General features: G+C 49.1%; 1 protein-coding gene across 1 annotated transcript in view; it reads left to right on the top strand.

The window, feature by feature from the left end:
* The window catches only part of ABCC12 (ATP binding cassette subfamily C member 12), a 75,453-nt gene that overhangs the window by 31,505 nt on the left and 22,698 nt on the right, over positions 1–21,250 (top strand). Inside the window, 15 exon segments of the mRNA XM_082437734.1 lie at positions 3,917–4,207; positions 8,064–8,135; positions 10,482–10,553; positions 10,557–10,606; positions 12,847–12,919; positions 14,587–14,613; positions 14,615–14,644; positions 14,648–14,756; positions 14,759–14,782; positions 14,785–14,789; positions 18,229–18,290; positions 18,292–18,337; positions 18,341–18,355; positions 18,465–18,540; positions 18,624–18,695. Of these exon segments, the coding sequence (XP_082293860.1) occupies positions 3,917–4,207; positions 8,064–8,135; positions 10,482–10,553; positions 10,557–10,606; positions 12,847–12,919; positions 14,587–14,613; positions 14,615–14,644; positions 14,648–14,756; positions 14,759–14,782; positions 14,785–14,789; positions 18,229–18,290; positions 18,292–18,337; positions 18,341–18,355; positions 18,465–18,540; positions 18,624–18,695 (1,024 nt within the window).

Below are 21,250 nucleotides of genomic sequence, written 5' to 3'. Positions count from 1 at the left end.
GCTTATCAGTAAGGGCAAATATACAGTGAAGGTAGTTAATCAACTATGTATAAAATTGGTAGGAAGGTTAAAAGACAAAAGTAGTAAAATCATCTAAATCCACAATATATAGTTAAGGGATAACAAAACAAATTTATGTAAAATATGGAAAAACAGTACTTGTGAGGGGAAGAGAGTAAAAATTCAGGGTTGTTAAAATGCAGTTGAAATTAGGAGATCAGCAACTTAAAATAATCGTGTATATATATGTATAGATTGCTATATATAAACCTCATGGTAACCACAAATCATACATTTATAATAGATAAACACACACACACAAAAGAAAGGAATCCAAACATAACACTAAAGATAGTCATCAAATCACAAAGGAAGAGAGCAAAAGAAGAAAAGAACAAAAAAGAACTACAAATACAACCCCAAGACAATTAACAAAATGACAATAACTACCCATTATTACTTTAAATGTAAATGGACTAAATACTCCAACCAAAAGACATAGAGTGGCTGAATGGATATGAAAACAAAACCCATATACATGCTGCCTGCAAGAGACTCACTTCAGATCTAAAGACACACACAGATTGAAAGTGAGGGGATGGAAAAGGCATTCCATGCAGATGGAAATCGAAAGAAAGCTGGAGTAGCAATACTTGTATCAGAAAAAATAGACTTTAAAACAAAGACTGTTACAAGAAACAAAGGCATTACATAATGATCAAAGGATCAATCCAAGAAGAAAATATAACAATTATAAATACATATGCACTCAACATAAGACCCACTTAAATACATAAAGCAAATATTAACAGATATAAAGGGAGAAATTGACAGTAGCACAGCAAAGGAAAACATTGACAAAACGAAAAGACAACCTACTGAATGGGAGAAAATATTTGCAAATGATATGACTGATAAGAGGTTAATATCCAACATATATAAACAGCTCATACAACTCAACATCAAAAACCCAAACAACCCAATTAGAAATGAGCAGAAGAACTGAATAGAAATTTTTCCAAAGAGGAAATGCAGATGGCCAACAGGCACATGAAAAGATGCTCAACATCGCCAATCATTAGGGAAATACAAATCAAAACCACAATGAGATATCATCTCACACCTGTCAGAATGTCTATCATCAAAAAGAACACAAATTACAAATGTCGGGGAGGATGTGGAAAAAAGAGAACCCTCATATACTGTTGGTAAAAGGTAAATTTGTGCAGTCACTATGGAAAACAACAGTGTGGAGGTTCCTCAAAAAACTAAAAATAGAACTACCATATGACGCAGCAATTCCACTCTGGGGTATATATCTGCAGAAAACAGAACACTAATTTGAAAAGATACATGCACCACAATGTTCATAGCAGCATTATTTACAAAAGCCAAGATACGGAAGGAACCTAAGTGTCCATTGAGAGATGAATGGGTAAGGAAGATAGTGGTACATATACACAATAGAATATTACTCAGCCATAAAAAGAATGAAATTTTGCCATTTGTAGCAACGTGGATGGACTTGGAGGGCATTATGCTAAGTGAAATAAGTCAGACAAAGAAAGACAAATACTGAATGATATCATGTATATGTGAAGTCTAAAAAAGTAAAGCAAAAAACCCTGAATATAACAAAAAGGAAACAAACTCACAGATATAGAGAACAAACTAGTGGTTACCAGTGGGGAGAGGGAAGGGGAAGGGGCACGATAGGAAAAGGGGATTAAGCGGTACAAACTGTTATGTATAAAATAAATAAGCTACAAGGATATACTGTACAGCACAGGAATATAGCCAATATTTTATAATAACTTTAAATGGAGTGTAATGTATAAAAACTTTGAATCACTATGTTGTGCACGTGAGACTAATATAATATTGTAAATCAACTATATCTCGATTAAAAAAAAGATTTACAGTATGCTTCCTATATGCAAGGCATTGTGGAAAATGCAAATAAGATTTACTGTATGCTTCCTATATGCAAGGCACTGTGGAAAATGCAAATAAAGGGAAGAGAGTCTTTACTCTTAAGAGCCTCCAGTCTAGTACAGGACCAGGTATCCCAGTAATTACTATATATAGTAAGGGTGAAAGTGATGTGTAGGAAGGGCAGATAAAGTGGTTTTGAAGTTGAGGCAAGGAAAGGAAAAGAAGCAGGGCATTTCAGTCAAGAGAACAATGCGTTCAGACCTCTGTGAATTGATTGGAAGATCTTATTCACTCATGTCTGAAATGTGGATGTCATTTTAAGCATCCTAGTTGCCTGTATCCCTCTTCTCCCTTACCATCCACATTTAACCAATCAAGAATCCTGTTGGGACTTCCCTGGTGGTGCAGTGGTTAAGAATCCTCCTGCCAATGCAGGGGAAACGGGTTCGAGCCCTGGTCTGGGAAGATCCCACATGCCACAGAGCAACTAAGCCCGTGCACCACAACTACTGAGCCTGCACTCTAGAGCCCGTGAGCCACAACTTCTGAGCCCGTGTGCCACAACTGCTGAAGCCCATGTGCCTAGAGCCTGTGCTCCGCAACAAGAGAAGCCACTAAAATGAGAAGCCTGCACACTGCAACGAAGAGTGGCCCCCGCTCGACACTACTAGAGAAAGCCTGTGCACAGCAACAAAGACCCAACGTGGCCAAAAATTAAAAAAAAAAAAAAAAAAGAATCCTGTTGACTCACCTCCTGCTCACTGTATTCCTTCAATTTTAAGAGGCACCATTTATGAGACTGGATTGGAAGGTGCAATGTTGAGTTATTACGTTTTGAACAAAACACGGAGTCAACCTCATCACATTAATTGTATAATGATATCCAATATCTTAGACTAGAGGAACAATGCTATTTCCTGACTCCTCAACCTCTACTCTGTCCCTGGTGTCATCACCTTCATTCAAGACTTCATAGTCTCTCATCTGAACTATCGCAGTGACTGAAGAACCAATTGTCTTTTTCCAATGTTGTCCTTTTCAAATCCATATTGCACTGTTAATTGAGCTTTAGAATATTTGTCTGATCACTGACATTAACCTGCTTGAAATCCTTGTCCTTCAGTCTCCAGGACTGAGCCTGAGTCCTCCAACAGCAGGTCCTCAGTTATGTCTCCACTTCATTTCTCATCCCCTTCTTACCTTGAGCTCTGGCCCTCGGTTATACTGAATTTCTTGTCTTATACCTCTCATCCCCCAAAACTATGCTATTGCCTGTTTTTGCTCATGCTGTGCTATCTACTAGAAAGCTCTCCTCACCTAACCCCTCCCTCATCTTTGCCTGTACAGACTCAGCTCAGGCATCAATGACATGGGCCTCCAGGATGGGGAGCCAAGTGTCCCATCTCTGGCAGTTACAGGGCTTTGTCCCTGTCACATTTCACTGAAATGATCTGTGCATGTTCCCATCTCCACCTGGACTGCAGTCTCTTCAAGGACAGGAAGCATGCCTTATTAATATTTGCATTTCTGCTGTTTACCCCAGAATCTGGCACAGAGTAGGCACTTGGCAGGCGTTTTGTTGAACTGAGCTGAGTGGGGACTTAGGAAGAAGACACAGCAGAGACCGAGCATGTGACCTTGGTTTCATAAGCATTAGTGTCAAGCAGTGAAGCCAACCACCCAAAGACTGGCAGAAGCTGGCCATCTTGGGCATAAGGGTAAATTGTAGCTGGGATCAGCATTCTCCAATGTGGGTGACCCAGATAGGCCTTGTGGTTAAAAAAGCATCTGTTCTAGATAGTATGAGCTAATAGACTATTTTTGCTGCAGCTTCTCCTGGGGGAATATCTTCAGAATACCTTTCCTGGATGTCCCAGGTAGAATTCCCAAGATTATGATTTGGGGTCATTAGAAGATATACTGGGATGATTCTTGCAAATGGATGACGTCTGCCAAGTTAATTTTGTTTCTTTAATCTTAGAAAATTCTCATAGCTAAAAGCCCCCCATCTTACATCACCCAACCAGAAGACCCAGATACAGTCTTGCTTTTAGCAAATGCCACCTTTGGAGCAAGAAATGCCACATGGGAGCAAGAAACCAGGAGGAAAAGTGACCTAAAGAAATTGCAGAACCAGAAAAAGCATCTTCTTAAGAAACAGAGGCCAGAGGCATACAGTTTGAGTCTATCAGGTCAGGGAGTCACCGGCGCCGAGGAGCAATGTGGCAGCCCCAAATCGGTTCTGCACAGTATAAGCTTTGTGGTGAGAAAGGTGGGTATGTGTTCCAAAGGTGTGACCTCCATCCTTCTTTGTGTCACATGACCATGGCCTTCTCAAGGCTGAATATAATTCAGTTTGAGCAGGAGGTGGTGGTGGGATGTCTCCATTTCTCCCCAAATTGTAAAGCTATGCAAATGAACCCTGGAGACATCTCTTCAAGCTGAGAGAATACCGTTGTCTTAGTGGTTGTATTAGTGCCGATCTTCAAATTCCACAGGAGTTGAGAGCCAGTTGCAGTGTTTAATGGACAATCCATTTCAGGTGGCTAGACTCAAACTGACTAACTTTCATAAGTCTTTTCAGATTTGTTCTTAATTTCCCACTGGAGTCCAATAATAGATTATAATAGCTGACAGTTATGAGCGATTTCTATTTACCAGGCACAAAATTAACTCATTTAGCTACCCCAATAACCTTATAAGGTGGGTGTATAGCTGCCCCACTTTATGACTGAGGAACCAGAGGCACAGCAGGTTAAATAACTCGTCCAAGTCATACAGCTCGGAAGTGGCAGAAGAGGGCTTCACACCCAGGGTGTCGGGTGCCACCGTCGGCTCTTAACCACCAAGCGACGCTGCTCTTGTAAAAAGCAAAGTGAGTGCCACAAGCAGCCTAGGAACAGAAGCCCACCAGATTCTGCTGGCTGGTCCCCTCCCCTCGGGATTCGGGGGTAGAATCCTTAAAGAAGCTCTGCATTTGGGGAATGTTTGACCTTCTCTTGCATGTGGTTTTCTTGCCCTGGGTACTCGTCAGCCGTGCTCCCCAGATGGCAGTGTTGATTTTGCTGCAAAGGGCTCAGCATTTATCTTGTGCCTAATATTTTAATCTCCCGTCTTGTTGACTCACCCTTTCCCCATGTGAGCACTATAGAGGGAGAGGTTCTTATGTATTATGTGACGCTAGGCTCAATAGCTGGTGTAGAGTGGTACCTCTTGTAGCTAACAAGGCTCTCTGCACATATTCATTGGAAATGATATTCGGTTGGCTGAGTGCAATTGAGCTTGGCTCTCAGTGAAGTCCTGCTGTGTGCAGCCCACTTGCTTTCTCATCACTTTTCCCCGCCTATGATGTGCAGCACCAAGATTACTTCAACCATGCCTTCAGCGTTGCTCCAAAGAGGCCTCAGTGAACTGCTCTCGTGTTGTAAAGAAGCCTCCTCTTGGCCCTTCAATTGCTTTCCTCCTTTTCAGTACGTTGGTGGCTCATGACTTGTCATCAAGGACATGGTCAAATATTTTGTGAAATAAGGTGAAGACAAAGGGTGCAGCACAATATCTTGGGGATTAGGGCTATGCCTCTCTAGCCTGGTGGACCAGGATTCCAATCCCAGCCAGTCGTCAGCTGCATGGCCTTGAGCATCTTGCCTAACCTCTTCAAGCCAGTTTCTTTACCTGCTCCATGGGCATTTTAATAATAGTACCCACTTCACAAGGTGGATGTGAGGACGGAAAGACACATCACGGGCAAATGCTAAGTCCCCATGGACGGGAGCGATTGCTGTTGCCTCTTTCCTCTAACAATTATGTCCAGCTAAAGTGCTGCCCTTAAATGTCCTAAACTCAAGGCATCTATGTTTTTCCAAATTTAGTTCTAAGATTCCATTAGACCATAGCCTCCTTGAGGTCAGGGCACGTATCTGTGAACTTGTTCACAGTCGTGTGGCCTTACACTGAGCCCAGAGCCTGGCACAGAGTAGGTTTCCAATAATGTTTTCCAAATAATCAGAAACTCAGGGGTGCAGGCCTCATGGATTTCCTGCTGAAGACAAGGATGAATCTAGAAGGCTTAGATCTGGCCACAAGTAGTGGACAGGACTCAACAAAGAGCCAAGTGTCTAGGGAAGCTGGATCCATCCCTGCGTCTCTTTGTCCCAAAGTCTTCATAATGTCCCTGTTCCTTGTAGTCCTTTTGGTGGAATTAAAATGGATCCGCTTCACTTACCTGCAGCACCAGTGACAGTAAGGCAGGGACTGCGTCTGCCTTGATCACTGTTTTACTGCCAGTGCCTAGTGCAGTGTCTGGTGTTCAGTAAAGACTTATCCAAGGGATGAATGATGACAGGCAACAACCCTCTTGTGCTGGGGGTAGCAGGCAGGCGAGGGGCCCTCTGGTCTAGCTCAGGTGGGAAAGAAGCCATATTAGGCCCCGTGCTGGGCATCTTTGCTCTGAGGGTTCACTGGGAGCAGGTCTCAGCGAGAATGTTCTAGATGTGCCAACTGCTTCGTTGCAATATCTGCTTGAACACAAGAGTGGTCTCACCTCAGAGTCTCCACATGGACTCCTATTCTGCCAGCAGTGGCTCCCCCCTGATAACTACACGACTCGCTCCCTTGCCTCCTCCGGGTCTTACCCAGACATCACCTGTAGCAGGTACTGTCAGTGACCCATCCGTGTGGCCTGGCCATCTTCCAACTGCCAGATCTGCATCTGTGTGCCTGAGGGCCCTCCCCACCACCCTCAGTAAGCCAAGACGTCAACAGCCGAGGGAGCAGCTCTCAAACACTGACTGTTGGCTATTTATACTGACTCCCTCAGCCATTGGGAGGACAAAACCATGCTCAGTTTCCGCAATTCCTTGAGCTTCCCTGCAGGATTGAGCTTCATTTGCCTCCTGTGGGAGCTGACCTAACAGCACTCCCTTGATGGGCCACCTTCCTTCTCCTGTACCATCCCCCTCCTCCCAGCTGGTGTTTTCTGCACCTCCCCAGCAAGCTACCTTCACTCAATTCCTTGCTTTGGGGTCTCCTTCTGGGAGAACTCAAGCTAAGAGGTCCACATGTCCAGTAAGGCTCCCCGCCCCCATCTCCTCCCTGCTTTATTTGCTTCCATGGCATGTATCTGACATACTCCATATTTTACTTACTTATCTTGTTTACTGCCTCCCCAACTAAAACATAAGCTCCGTGTGGGCAGACCCAGACTTTTGACTGTGATGTTCTTTGCTGTATTGTGCTATTGCTGGTGTTCAGAACAGCACCTGGCACAAAGCAGGCTTTAGCAATGATTTGTTAGTTGAATTAATAAATCTGCGGCTGTAGAAAAATCCATGAACCCAGGGCTTCCCTGGTGGCGCAGTGGTTGAGAATCTGCCTGCCAATGCAGGGGACACGGGTTCGAGCCCTGGTCTGGGGAGATCCCACATGCCTCGGAGCAACTGGGCCCGTGAGCCACAACTACTGAACCTGCGCGTCTGGAGCCTGTGCTCTGCAACAACAGAGGCCGCGATAGTGAGAGGCCCGCGCACCGCGATGAAGAGTGGCCCCCGCTCGCCGCAACTGGGGAGAGCCCTCGCACAGAAACAAAGACCCAACACAGCCAAAAATAAATAAATAAATAAATTAAAAAAAAAAAAATCCATGAACCCAACATGCTGGAACAGCATAACTGCTCAGTAATTTCAGACTGAGTTGTGGTGGAGGAAGGATGCTTTAAGAGGACTTTTAAAAAGCACCCAGCCTTCTGTACTTGCAGGCTGTCACTGTCCCTCTGGGTCGTGCAGCCTTTGACATCCATTAGATTTACTTTCCTGGAGTCCGCACAGGACCACCCTCACGTTCAGGGCCTGTGTGTCCCAGAGCAGCGCAAGGCTGTCCTGCATCAGTGCTTATACACGATTTCTAGAAGCCCTCCGGGTGCTGTGCTGGGTTGTGCAGAGGAGGCTCTTAATTAAGACTGAGGGTCCTGCCTCCTATGAGGCCGTGTATCGGGGCTGGGGGGCGAGGCTGCAACTGCCACCTCACAGAGCCAGCAGTGCCCCACTGGTCCCTGCCTGGCCTGGCCAGTGCAGTTTGGTGGTGACCCTCTAAGAACTGGGAGAATGACGGTCTTTTTTCTGTTTCTCTGGTAGGGGAAGGTCTTGGGCATCTGTGGGAATGTTGGAAGTGGAAAGAGCTCCCTCCTCGCAGCTCTCCTAGGACAGGTAAGCTGTGTGCTGAGCGTTGTGACGATGGAGTGGTTCCCTGCCGGCCGCGTTTGGGGCCCTGGGCTCGGCTGCACTGGACTCTGTGCTCCTAGTTAACACTGATGCCCAGGAGGTCAATGCGCTTGGCAGTCCCAGGCCCATGGCAGGCGGGGCCGGGCCTTCCACGCACTCTCCCTGGTTTGCCTCCTGAGGACATGAGTTAAGCAGCAATAGCTTCCTTGCCTGGAGCTCCATCTTGGTCAAAGGAAGCGATGGGTCATTAAATCCATGGTTTTCTCATGACATGCTTGGCCTGTGCGAAATAGAAAGGCCGGCCAGGAAGCTTGGCAGGGGAAAAACCCGGGAACCTGCGACTCTCGGTGACTTTAGATCCATCTCCATTTCCCCACTGTCTGCCCCGAGCATCTGCTTCTCAATGGAAGAGGGGCTGAATGAATGTGTGAACCAAAGCGCACCTCGTGGTAGCAAGGGAGGGCGGGCGGACTCTCATCCTTTGTCTGCTACTTCTAGCTGCTTGACCCCAGGGAAATGGCCAAGCCATTCACTGTATCCACAGTAAATGAATAGTTCACAGTTGCCAAGGCTTCTCATTCCAAATGAATGAGAAACTTTCTGGGGAAAGGAATTAAGTTCTCTTTCTCTCCACTCTGTGTTCCTAAAGGGAAGGTTGGGCACTGGGGATTGCCTTTGCCTGAAATAGAGACAGAGGGATGCTAGGCTCAGAAGAGCCCCTCCAGACCAGGGTGACTCATTCTGGCCTCAGCTGACTCATTTGTAGAAAGAGTGACAACTCCTTCCCTGCTTGAAGGCGGTGGCGGGGGCTGAGTCAGGAGAGCTGTGGTGGTCCCTCAGGCTCCGGGATTCAGCATGAGTGCCTTTGATAACCCTAGAGTCGGCAGGGGCGTTGCAGGTGACCCAGCCCAATTCTCCACCTAATAACATGAGTCCTTTCCACTGAATCCTATAAGAGATGGGCCAACCTCTGCTCAGATGCCTCCAGTGATGGAGAACTTATTATCTCTTTAGAGAGATTTGAGGTATATGGGAGTGAAATTTGCCTCCTTTTAACTTCTACCCTATGGTCTGCTCCTGTGGAATGTCCCAGAGAAAGCAGAATCCATCTCCCATGTGACAGTGGTGGGATCAGGCCCCTCACGTGGTCACTGGGTTAAGTGAATGGGCTCTGGACGGCGTGGGTTCACCAGCTGTCTCAGCCTCATGAGCATGGATAAGTCACTTCACCTCTCTGAGCCCTGGTTGGCTCATCTGTAAAATGGGGCTAAGGATGTTGTGATGAGGATTAAATGAGATAACTGATATAATAGTAGTTATAGGACAATTCCCAGCGCCAGCCACAGTGATTAGCATTTTATATGTACTTAACACAGTGCCTGGCATACACCCTATTCATTTTAGCTATTATTATTATTATGTTGTTGTTGTTGTTATTGTTATTATTATTCTCTCTTCTCCAAGTCCAATGTTCTCTATCCCTTAGACCATTCCTGAGGAGGAATGGAGTCACATCCCTTGGCCATCTTGGCTATCGTCCTTGCCTGTCCCCAACACTCTGCCACTGGCCCATGAGCACCAGCCCTGAGCACCATGGCCTGCCTCAAACACCCCTTCCTGACAGCTACAAACATGGCACCACCACTAGCCTCTCCCGTTATCTGTTGAGGCTCACCGTGAAGGGCCATCTTAAATGAACGTGGGTACTCAGGGTCACAGACTGGAGCCCATGCATGTTTCTAAACTGGATTCCTCATTGTTTTGAAAGTTCAGAAGTTCCACATGAAACTAGACTTTCCGTTCCTCTTGAAAAATTAGAAACTCGCCACAGCAGGCTTGCATCCTTGCTTGGCACCAACTGTGCAATGGAGTCAAGGTTGCTTCCTTAGGATGGGACATGCCAGGGCCACCATCCACAGCAGTGCAGGCTGTGCCCTCTCCCTGGGGGCCTGGCTGAGGAGGGTGGGGTCTAGCCAGTGCACCTGGGGGAAGAGGGAGCCTTTGTGATGGGTCTGCTCAGAAAGCATCTCATCCTAGATGCACAAAGGTGCACGTGTGCCAGCAGCAGCCCTGCAGCCTGTGCTCTCCAGAGCACAGGGCTCACCTCTGCTCCTTCTGGAACATTCCCACCCGGCCTCTCGCAGATGTTTGACTTTGAGACCCTTGGTCTGCACAGCTGGGCTTTGCAGTGTGTGGCAAGACAGCTTCTCACCCTCTTGCACCTTCCGACTTAGTTCTCATACAGTAAGTGGTTGGCAAGTTTGCAATAGGCCCCCGAAGAGAAGGTGGCGAGGCCTGGCTTCAGAAGGTTCTCTGGTGTTGTTGCTCCAGATGCAGTTACAACAAGGGATCGTGGCCGTCAACGGGACTCTGGCCTACGTTTCCCAGCAAGCATGGATCTTTTAGGGAAATGTGAGAGAAAATGTATTATTTGGAGAAAAGTATGATCACCAAAGGTAATATTAACTTTGAAAGCATGAGGCATTTTAGTATTTGGTATAATCTGCTACAGATGCTGATGCGATTGGTAATGATTGCTAACTGGGTTTCTTTAATGAGTTCTGATTAAACATTTGTCAGATCCAAATGGGTGTTGCTTTTTCTCTTCCTGATCCAAGAGCTCAGGAGAGGTGCCTTCTGCAGACCTGTGATCACGCTCTCAGAAACGTACGGAATCGCCACTCAATCCCAGTGCAGAGTAGCATATGTTCTGCGGTTCTCTGTAACAGTGCATATGGTGTCTGACTGGAGGAAGAGGAATCTGGCAATTTTGCTTTAGGCCAAGTAACAAGAACTTTCCTTGAAATTGAGCGCAGCAGGTATGCAATTAGTCAGCCCTGAAACTATTAATTGACACCAGTTATCAGGATATATCACTGTTGATGTCCTCAAAACGATCTAATGGAATGAAAACAAAGTTCAAGTCATAATTTTTGAATTCACTTTGGACCATTATATTTAAGCTCCGGAAATAGCTTCCTAAGGTTCTTTGCCGAGTTTGGTGTGCTGCCATGTACATTCTCTCATTAGAGTCCCATAACCACCCGTATAAGGGAGATCCCGGCATCATATCCCCATTTTACAGATGAAGAGGTTGAGGCCCAGAGAGGAGAGTTGACCTGCCAAAAGTCAAAGCTATTAAATGTCAGAGGAACTCCAGGCCAGCATTATTTTTTCCCACTGGAACTGCCTGACAGCCCCCCTCAAGTGCCACGATGCTGACGGAAAGACAAATGGAGTTGGTTTTACAAATCTGGCTGTCAGCTCTTTAACTGTGGTCTGGACTTTCGCATCTTATTGCCTGAACCCACAAACTCTATCCTTACTGACGACATCGGCCAGCATCTGGGTTCTCAGCAAGAGATCTGTTACTTCCCCTCCTTGTTCCTGGCCACGACATCCTGTCATCAAGAGGGGAGTCCTTGGCACCAGCCGAACTGTTCTGCCCAGCATCTCCTGGACTGCCTTTGCCTGTGCCTCCTCCCAGCCCCGCCTGGGATGGCTTCTCTTTCCCCAGAAGCAGACTAGAGGGAGGGATTCCTGTCTTTTATTATTAGGACATCAGAGAGCAAATATTTACCAAATACCTGCAAGACACAGGACCATGCAGGGCCACGTGGGCCACCAGGGTGGCTCAGATGTAACTTTGCCCTTGAGGTGCTCAAGTCTGTAAAGGGTTGTAGGAGATGCACAATGGGCCAAGGAGGAATGCGCCAAGGGCAGGAGACTGTGCTGGACTGTTCAGAGGCAGCAGAGATCACAAGAGGGAAGAGAGGGTGGCGCTTGAATTGGGCCTTGAAGGATGGACTGAGCATCCTTCCCATGTGGTATCTCTAGCAGGGGTTCTGCTCCTGGGGCGGATATGGAGACTCTCAGGACCACAGGAAGCAGGAGGGTGGGAGGAAGTTTAAGATGGGGGTGGAGCTGGCAAGAAGATGTGCTGAGCAGTCTGAATCTCATAGTCCAAGATTGGCAAAAGTGATAACATTAATTATAACTACCGCTGATGGAGAATTTGCCCACCAGACAGCCTGCTCTTGGCTTGATATGTGTGTTCTTGCTTCTCACAACCCAGTGAGAGCTATTAGCCTATTGTGTAGAGTGGAGAGGGAGGATCAGGGAGGTACAGTCATTTGTTCAAGGTTACCCAGCTGGATTCAAACCCACGTTGTTCTCATTCCAAAGCTACTGGTCTTAACCACCAGGCACACCAGCCCTATAGTTGATACATGGGCACAATGCTCAGGGCGTCCGGTGCTGCCAGGACGTAGTGCGCCATCTGCCGGGCAGCTACCTGTGATCTGCCTGCTCACGCTAAGCTGGCACCACCTGCACGCTTCTTCTCGTCTACTAGCGGTCTTGCGGCCTCCGGGAGGCCTCCTGCAGCGACCTCAGCCCTCACTGGTGACTCCCTGCTCTGACTCCCACGAGCAATTTTCCCTTCAGGTGTTTCATGTGCACTGATTTCATCTTTCTCGAATGGCGGGAAGCCTGTGAGCAGAGGGGCCCTCCCAAGTCAGCTCTGCATCAGGTAAGCGGGGCAGAGGTCAAGGGGAAGCTGCCCTTGGGCATCAAAGACCAAGCAATCAACCGCCTCCTCGCCTGCCCATGACGCCAGCGTACCTTTTGAGCAACCTAGGGCTGCACGGACGTGGGGTCTTTCTCACCGTGCTGACTTCTAGCTTTCCACCCACAGGTATCAGTGCACGGTTCGTGTCTGTGCCCTTCAGGAGGACCTGAGCAGCCCACCTTACGGAGAATTGACTGAGGTGAGTAGAACCCAGAGCTCAGCCCCACAGCGACTCATGGCAGATCAACCGCCAGGTCCAATGGGCTGAAGCTCTGCAAGCACCAGCTCCTTCATATCCGTGTGCCCCAGAGGACAGAAAGATCCCAGGAAATGTGGGGAAAGTCAGGTTCTACCATTCTGCATTCTCCACCTGGGTCCTTTCTTGGGAGATATCGCAATGGATGTGACACCAACTCCACTTGTGCTGGGCTCAGCCTGGTCACTCTTGGGGTCACTTCCAATTTGCCTGTCATCTCAGGGAAGGTTTCTGGTGAAAGGTGCTTCCTCACCTCCTGGGCCAGCTCTGTCATCCTAAGACAGAGGTCAAGGGTACAGCATTGTGGCTAGAGGCTCAAGGTCCCCTTCCTGCCTCACTGGCCCTGCCCGCCCAGGAGTATAAGGGTCATCTCCAAACATTGCCCCCCAGGGTTTTGTTTAAAGGGCTGGCGGGGTCCTGGGCTGAGCCTGCCAACTCAGGTGACCCAGGGGAGTCACCGGGCCACCTTCTGTCTTCCCATCCCAGTGTATCCTCTGTACAGTCTTCCCACTCTGCCCAGGAGCCCAAAGAATGAGGCATCCTGAAGAAAGCCCAGTTCAGAGCACATTGTCATTCTCTGCTGGTATCTCCGTGTGCCTGCATCAAGGAAATGGTCATCACAGCCACTGCAGCCCTGACCTCCCTGCCAGGGTTTGCTTCCACCCACCCCTACCTGCCTGCCTAGGTGTGCACTCGCCTTCCAGGCTCTAGACCTCTGCTTCTGCCACTTACCACCCTTCAAGTTCCCACCCCAAATCCACACCCTTGAGGAAGACTTTCCCCAGACCCAGAGTCTAAAGTAATTTGCCCCAAAGTACTTAGTTTATGCTTCTCAGTTGGCACTCGTTAAATTCTGCTTTGTGCCATTATTATGTGTAAAACTAACCACACCGCCCCCCAACCCGTTAAGATGCAAGTTCCCAGTAGAAAGGGGAATTTTCTGGTCCCACTTCATGTGTCCAGCCCCAGTGCTCAGCACAACACCTGGCTGAACTCCTGGAGGCTCACTTTGGGGTCAGTTGGATAGAATCACCTAAAGTAGACAACCTAAGCTTTTCATCTTTTCAACAAATGTTTATTGAGCACCTGCTCTGGGCCAGGTGTGGTGCCGGGCCTTAGGGATGTAATGATGAAAAAGGCTGACATGTCTGTTATCTTCATGGAGCTTAGACTTGCCTAGTGGGGGCGGGGAGTTGATCCACAGGTAAACAAAGAGAGCCCCCTTGTCCCTCTTCTCCCAGACAGTTTTCCTTCCTGTTCGCTTGTCCACCTGCCCAGAGCTTCCTGCTCAACAATGCCCTTTGGTGCTAGTGGTCAAGATGTAGCCCCTCCCTACAGGACTGCACTGGGATGGGGCTGTTGTGAGCCCGGCACCCCTCACTCAGCAATGGAAAGAGCTTTTCCCTATTTGCCACTGCCCACCAGGCTTCCTGAAGAAATGGAGCTTTCCGCTTTCCAGGGTACCTGGTGTGGCCAGGGGGTTCCTGTAAAGGGGTGATGAGCAGTCTGCAGAAGAATCTAGAGAAGCTTCAGGAAGTTCCTGGTCCCCAAGGACTGCAGGGTGGGGAATGGGGTCGGGTGACGGACAGTAGCATTGCCCTTGTCTGCAGATCGGGGAGCGGGGCCTCAACCTCTCTGGGGGGGCAGAGGCAGAGGATCAGCCTGGCCTGAGCCGTCTGCTTGAACCATGAGATCTACTTGCTGGATGACCCGCTGTCGGCCTTGGACGCCCATGTGGGGAAGCACGTCTTTGAGGAGTGCATTGAGAGACGCTCAGGAGGAAGACCATCGTCCTGGTGACCCACCAGCTCAGGTGACTGGGACCAGCAGGACCCGTGAGGTCATGAAATGGGCGTGGCACTTGATGCTCACAGAGTCTCCTCTTCTGCCTAAACCTGTTGTCCTCACCTGGACCAGGTCAGGGAAGGGGAGAGGCGCACAGGAGACACCATGACCGGCCCCGGCCATCCTGGCTCGCACCTAGCGCTGCCTGCTCCTCTCTGTGCACGCTTCCGTTGCCCTACTTTTGGGCTCAGTGGGGCCAAGACCTTTCCTCCATCAGAGGGAGATTCTCCAGCTCTGGACCACTGACCCCTACCTGTGGGGTGGACACGGGGCACCTTCTCCAGCTCTGGACCACTGATGGTGGGGAGATGGGAAGTCGGGTAGGAACATTTAGACCAACCTTTCCTCCAGCAAGGGCTGGGCAGGCCTGAGGCCAGGGGTGCCCGGGTGTGGGGTGGCAGGGGATGACAGATCCCTTGATGAGAGGCTCAGATACCCCTGGCATCACTCCCCAGGGGAAAAAGGCTAGAGACCAGGACGTCGGGACTAAGGCAAGAAGCTTCTCCCTGCCCAGAGCCACGCTCTCAGGTTTAGGAACATGAATGTTGCCCAGGAAAGGGACTGACTGAATCCCCTGAATGAGCTTGGGAATTTGGCAGAGTGGGGACAGTTCTTACTGTGTCAGCCCCACGTACAGGGTTCTGGATGCCTGGTGGGAAGCCAGGACCCCTCTCTAACCTGAGATAAGCCAAGTTACCCTTGTCCTACAGTGACTCCCCAGAGATGTGGTGTGTGTGTGTGTGTGTGTGTGTGTGTGTGTGCAGGTGTGCACGCACATGCGTGTGCACGCACATGCGTGTGCGTCCCCTGCAGGAGGAGAGAGCCCACAGGACTGGCCTGTAATGAGAGGTCAGTTGGAGCAGAGGCAGCAGAAGTCCTGTCTTCTGACTCTCCTGCCACCTGTGGGGAAATGTTAAACTACGGGTAAGAGGCAGGACTCTCAGCCTTTGCAAAGGTAAGTCAAGCTGGGATGGGAGCTGGCAGCAGATGAAGTTGCCATGGCTACAGGATGCCGTAGCCAGCATCTTTAGGCTCCTCTGTCAGTGGCCAGAAGGGCCGGCCAAAGAGGGAAAAGTTTCTTCAAGACCCAGGAAAACCAGGCCTTCCTATACCTGTGGCTTTGCCCCCAGCCTCCGCCTCTGTTTGCTGAGGGCTAGAGACCTCAGGATAAGCTCCAAGCATCTGAATTTTGCGTGTGGGGATTGCTCAGGTTTCCTCTGAGTGGCATCTGTCACCTCCAGGAAGCATCCAGCTGGGCTGGTGCAGACAAGAGCTCCTCGTTCCTCTGCTGGGCAGGGACCAGGGTGAGGAGAAGGTTGGATTTCTTCTGGGTCCCCATGAGGTGACTGGGAACGGGCTCTCGCCCAGCCAGGGTGCTGACTATGGTGACCACAGCTCCGCACTGCAAGGGTCCAGTCCCTGGAGACCATGTGTCGCAGGGAGGGCTGTCCTCCTGGGGTCCTGGGGGTGCACAGGGAGACTCCCGGCACCTGACGGGTGTGGGTCGGAGCTGTCTTTGCAGGAGTCCTCAAGGGGGGAGACTGTGACCTTGGTCCTGGCCCAATCTCTGAACCTCACTCAGCAGCGGTATGAATTCAGGCAAGAGCCCAGGAGGCCTCGGAGACACTATTTTTCACCAAGGTCGTTTCATCTTACTTTTTGCCTGTTGAAAAATACAGGCAGCCACCAGATGGCACTGGAGTCTCAGTCCGGCCATCCATTGTTGGGGAGGAGGCGCTCGGAGCCCGGACCTGGAGCCCGTGGGCTTTTCCAGAACATTTCTCGGGCTGCTTTTACTCTGGGGCCCGCAGGCAACCTGTATGCTTCCGAGTGCTCAGACTGGACCATTGCCCTTCTATTACTTGAGGAAACGAATGAAATGAGGCCGCTGGCCTGCCACTGAAATCCAACCCGGGGCCAGATTTTGTGAGTCTGCAGAACAAAGCTGCTCAGATCACACCTAGTCTCACTGGAGAGAACTGGGAGCTTGCTGGCCAGAGGAGCTGCACCAGGAGCTTCAGGGGCTGGAATGTGTGCCCCTACATCTGTGCCTCAGTTTCCACATCTGAGAAATGGGCTGATAATAATGCCGCCTGCTTTCTTCACTGGGTTGTGGGAGACTGAGAGACAGGAGACGAGATCGGTCTTTGAAAGTTAGAAGATGCTGTGCAAAGGTGAGAGGTGATGTTCAGGAAAATGGCCCTGTCAGAAAGTGTCTCAACTGGACATTAAAAGCCGAACTGTCCCTCCTTGGGCTGTCTGGGAAAGTGGACAGGGCAGTTAGTACAAAGGAAGCAGAAAGGCTGGAGCTGTCCAAAGCCAAGCGAAACTGCTGTCATTTGGCCTTTTGGGCACCACCCTCTTCCCCCCAAACCCAATCAGATGCACAATGACCAAATGTAGCTACTTCTTTCAGGGTTTCAATCAAGAGCATCAAAGGTAGATTTGACCTTGGGTGAACCCCAAAGCACAGGGGAAAGACCTGTATTTCAAGGCCCTGTTTTGGCTGAACCATCTTAGATCTCACAGCATCTTGTCCACCTCTAAGAGGGTCTTCCTGCCCCTAGATGGGCTGATCCTATGGGGAGAGCTTGGTCTCATTCCAAAATGAAAGGAAACTCCTCTTAGCGACTCTTTGATTTCAGGCATGATATGGAAATGAAGGGAACTCAAATTAGAAAAACAGAAGTGCTTTGGGCAAAATGTAGGATGCTATCATTAAATGTGGCTATATTTTTATTGCACAGATAAAGCTGGTGTAAACTCCTCAGGCCAGCTAGTGTGGCCTGGAGGCCGGAGACTGCATGGTAGGCTACATCTCCTGGGCTAGATGAGGATGATGAGGTGGGCTTGTAATGTTACAACAGAGGGAAGCCATCTCTGAGGTCATATTTCCCCTCTCCACCAAATCTTGGCTGCAGTGACTTTGTCAATTTCATACTCCAAGTCTCCATGATGAGATTTCTTAGCACAGCAGCTCGTGTAGGAAGCAATAGCAAAGGAAGGCTCAATATGCTTCACAGTGGCAACCAAAGGTCTCTTTTATACTCATGAGACCCGTGGGCACTAAATCAGTGCTTCTCAACTGAGGGCCATTTTGCCTCCTAGCCGGCACTGGGCAATGTCTGGAAACACTTTTGCTTGTCACACCTGGGAGAGGAGGGGCCCCTGACATCTAGAGGGTAGAAGCCAGGGAGGCTGCTAAATGTCCTCCAATGCACAGGTCAGTCCCCACCCCACCCCACCCCCCAACAAAGAATCATCTGGCCCTCACTGTCAGTGGTGCCAAGGTTGGGAACCCCTGGACCAGATGAGCCTGGGACACTGCTGAATGGGAGTCTGGCATGGCTCTCTTCTCTCTCTTCCAAGGCAGAAGCTCATTGTAGATTGTTTTAATACCTCTGCAGTTCCTGGAGTGTTGTGATGAAGTCATCTTGTTGGAAGATGGAGAGATCTGTGAAAAGGGAACAGTTAATGGAGGAGAGAGGACTGTATGCAAAACTGATTCACAAACTCTGAGGGTTGCAATTCAAGGTAAAACTCTTCGGCCTTGGGTGCAAGAGATTGGGTGCCTTCCCTCATGATTTCTGGCCCGGAGAAGTTCTGTCATTTCATTTTCAGAGGAATTTCATTTTGTCTCCAGGAGCCTGAGCACATTTATGATGCAGCAGTGGTGGAAGCCCTTATGGAGAGCCCTGCTGAGAGAGATGAAGACAATGGTACAATCAGAGTTCCAATCACGCCTCTCTTATCACCCATGGCTCACGAGTGGACACAGATCTCTCTTTATTTCTCACCCTAGTTTTGGCTCCAGGAGATGAGAAACATGATGGAAAAGAACCTGAGACAGAATCAGAGTTTGTAGACATAAAAGGTATTTACCTTTCATTCCCTCAGTTACATACTCTTAACTATTTGTTGGGCACCTACCATTTGGGACAGAGAAGTGTAGGCATGCTGTATGTCCTTTGGGGCAGCTAGAATTATGTGGTTTACTATAGTGTGAGCCTTGGGGCTCAACTGCCTGAGTCCAAATTCTGGCTCAACCACTTACTAGTTTTATGACTTTGAAGCAAGGTACTTGGCCACTCTGAACCTTAGTTCCTTAATCCATAAAATGGGGGAAATAAGAGTACCAACTTCATAGGTTCTTGCAAAGATTACATTAGAAACTGTACATAGAATGAATAACACAGTACCTGACATATAGTAACCCTCAGTAGTTGTTGTTGTGATGATGATGATGATGACGATGATTAGTTGGAAAGATCAAAGCAATGCACAGAGATGAATTACACGCAAAAGCGCACACAGGAGATGTTTTCCAGTCTTTATGCGGAGCATTGAGAAAGAATTGTGCAGCCGTGAAGAGATCGAGGTGGGATAAGGTTATTCATTCTTTCCACAAAAGGACTCAGCATTCTACTATGTGCCAGGCACTAAGCTAGGCTGGGGAGAGAAAGAAAATATGCCCCTGTCCTCGGAATCTTTTGGTCTGGTGGGAGCCACCTGCAAGAGGATAATCATGGGAAACTGTGATAAGAGTAATGGGGAGCTGGGGTGGAAGTGAGAAGTCAGGGAGGGCTTCACAGAGGAGGTGACCTTTGGACTGGTCCTTTAAGCATATGTAGGAGTTTGCCAGGGACACTCTGGTGACAAGGAGGGGAAAGGGGAGGACCTGGGCTCGAGGGCATCAGGCAATTCCAGGAAGGCAGAGAGGAGAGATGTGGGAGATAAACTTGGCGAGAACCAGGCTGGCCAAGCTGCCTCTCCTCCTTAGACTCTGTTGCCTTCCATCCCTTTATCCATTCAATATTTGTTGAGCACCTACTCTGTGCCCTGCCCCTCACTGGGCACTGAGAAGGCAGAGATCAAAATACCCCTAGCTCAAAGTGCCCACAGCAAGGTCCCTCAAAAATGTGTAGCTGAAAAAAACCCTTAGTATATTTCAACAAATTTAAGATGCCATCCATTTTGAGAACACCATCATTTTATGTAGCACTAAGAAAAGTCTCTGCCAATTAGATGATATGGCATACTACCGAATGGGACACATCCTGATTTCAGAGATGCTAAAATGTGGGAAAAAAATGTGAGTCTTCTTATCGATGAAAGTTGGCACCATTAATGGTGCTTGTGACAAATGCGTGCCCATTTGGAAAAACAATATATTTTTATCGCTCTGGAGGTGGCCGAGGCTGAAGTGGGGGGCCCTGTAGTCTCTTCCATGCTTTCCCAGGAAAGCTCCAGGCTGCTCAGGATTTGGGGTCCTGTGGGGAGAGTAAATCCTGCTCCTCTTCTCCTCCTCATCCCTCTTCTCTGGAGAGGAAAGGGAAAAAGTGAAATTAAATGCTCTGAGAGCTATAGGAAGGGAAGGGTTGAAGGTGACGGCCCATTGGGCTGGCACGAGGGCATTTTCCAAGGGCAGCGAAGGTGAGCAGACCATCAGCAACACAGCTGACTGGACTGGGGCTGCAAGGGGATCTGACGGTTCCTTTTATGCTCTAGGGTGCCATTCGTTAGGCTCTGCCGACCCATCGAGGTGACCCCCTCATGCTGCAGCCCCAGAGGGAGACACAATGAATGGAAGCCAGGCTGAACATTTCAAAGAAACGCGAGGGTTTCCCAGGCAGGGAGGATAATGGCAGCTCTATTCACAGAGGCGCCTTTGAGATGGGACAGTTTTCCTTGCCAGGGCGGGATGCAGAGAGCCCTGCGAAGGGGGGCCCCCTTGTCTGGCTCTATTTATCTCTGTTTACAAGAGCCAGGTATAACTACAGCATGCTGCTTTGGAGCGGACATTTTCATGCTCCTCTGTGTAGCAGAGGGAAGAGACATGCATTCAATCCTGGCTGCTGGGAGCTCTTAGGCAGCCTCCCTGCACCTCTGAAAGCTGTTTCAATGAGCGCTTGACGGTCATTTGCCCTCACCCTTTGGAAAATGGAGAGGACTCGGGACAGCCACGTGGAGGGAATCAGGAATCCACCTGGGAGGATGCCCCAGGTTTCTTCTCATGGTGTGAGCTCCATGGTAGATGCCTTCTTGTTGGCCCTGTAGTAGATGGTGTGGGTGTTTTGCACTTCTGCGCACACGGCTGCCACACCTGCATCCCTTTGCCTGGGGCTCTCTAGTAGCTGCCAGCTGCAGGCCAAGGTAGAAGTGCTGGGGAATTAACCCCTGGGGGGAGCCCTCACCCAGTGGCCAACGGGAGTTGGTGTAGAAACATCCCAGATCCCGCTGAGCACGAGAAAGACCTCTGAGTTGTAGTTCTGCCCCAGCCTGAGATTTCGCTATGCTGGGTTAAGCTCCCATCGCCCATGGGTGCTGCTGCCTTGATGAGACACACTTTATTGTTGCCTTCCTTTCCCTGTACCCTTTAGCTCTGGAGTAAAGTGCATGCGTTCACATCCTCTTCTTAGGATCTGCTTC

This window comes from Balaenoptera physalus (assembly GCF_965194825.1).
Source record: "Balaenoptera physalus genome assembly, chromosome: 19".
Classification (NCBI taxonomy): domain Eukaryota; kingdom Metazoa; phylum Chordata; class Mammalia; order Artiodactyla; family Balaenopteridae; genus Balaenoptera; species Balaenoptera physalus.
Note: the sequence above shows the minus strand (reverse complement) of the source record. Positions and strands in the feature narration are given on the sequence as shown.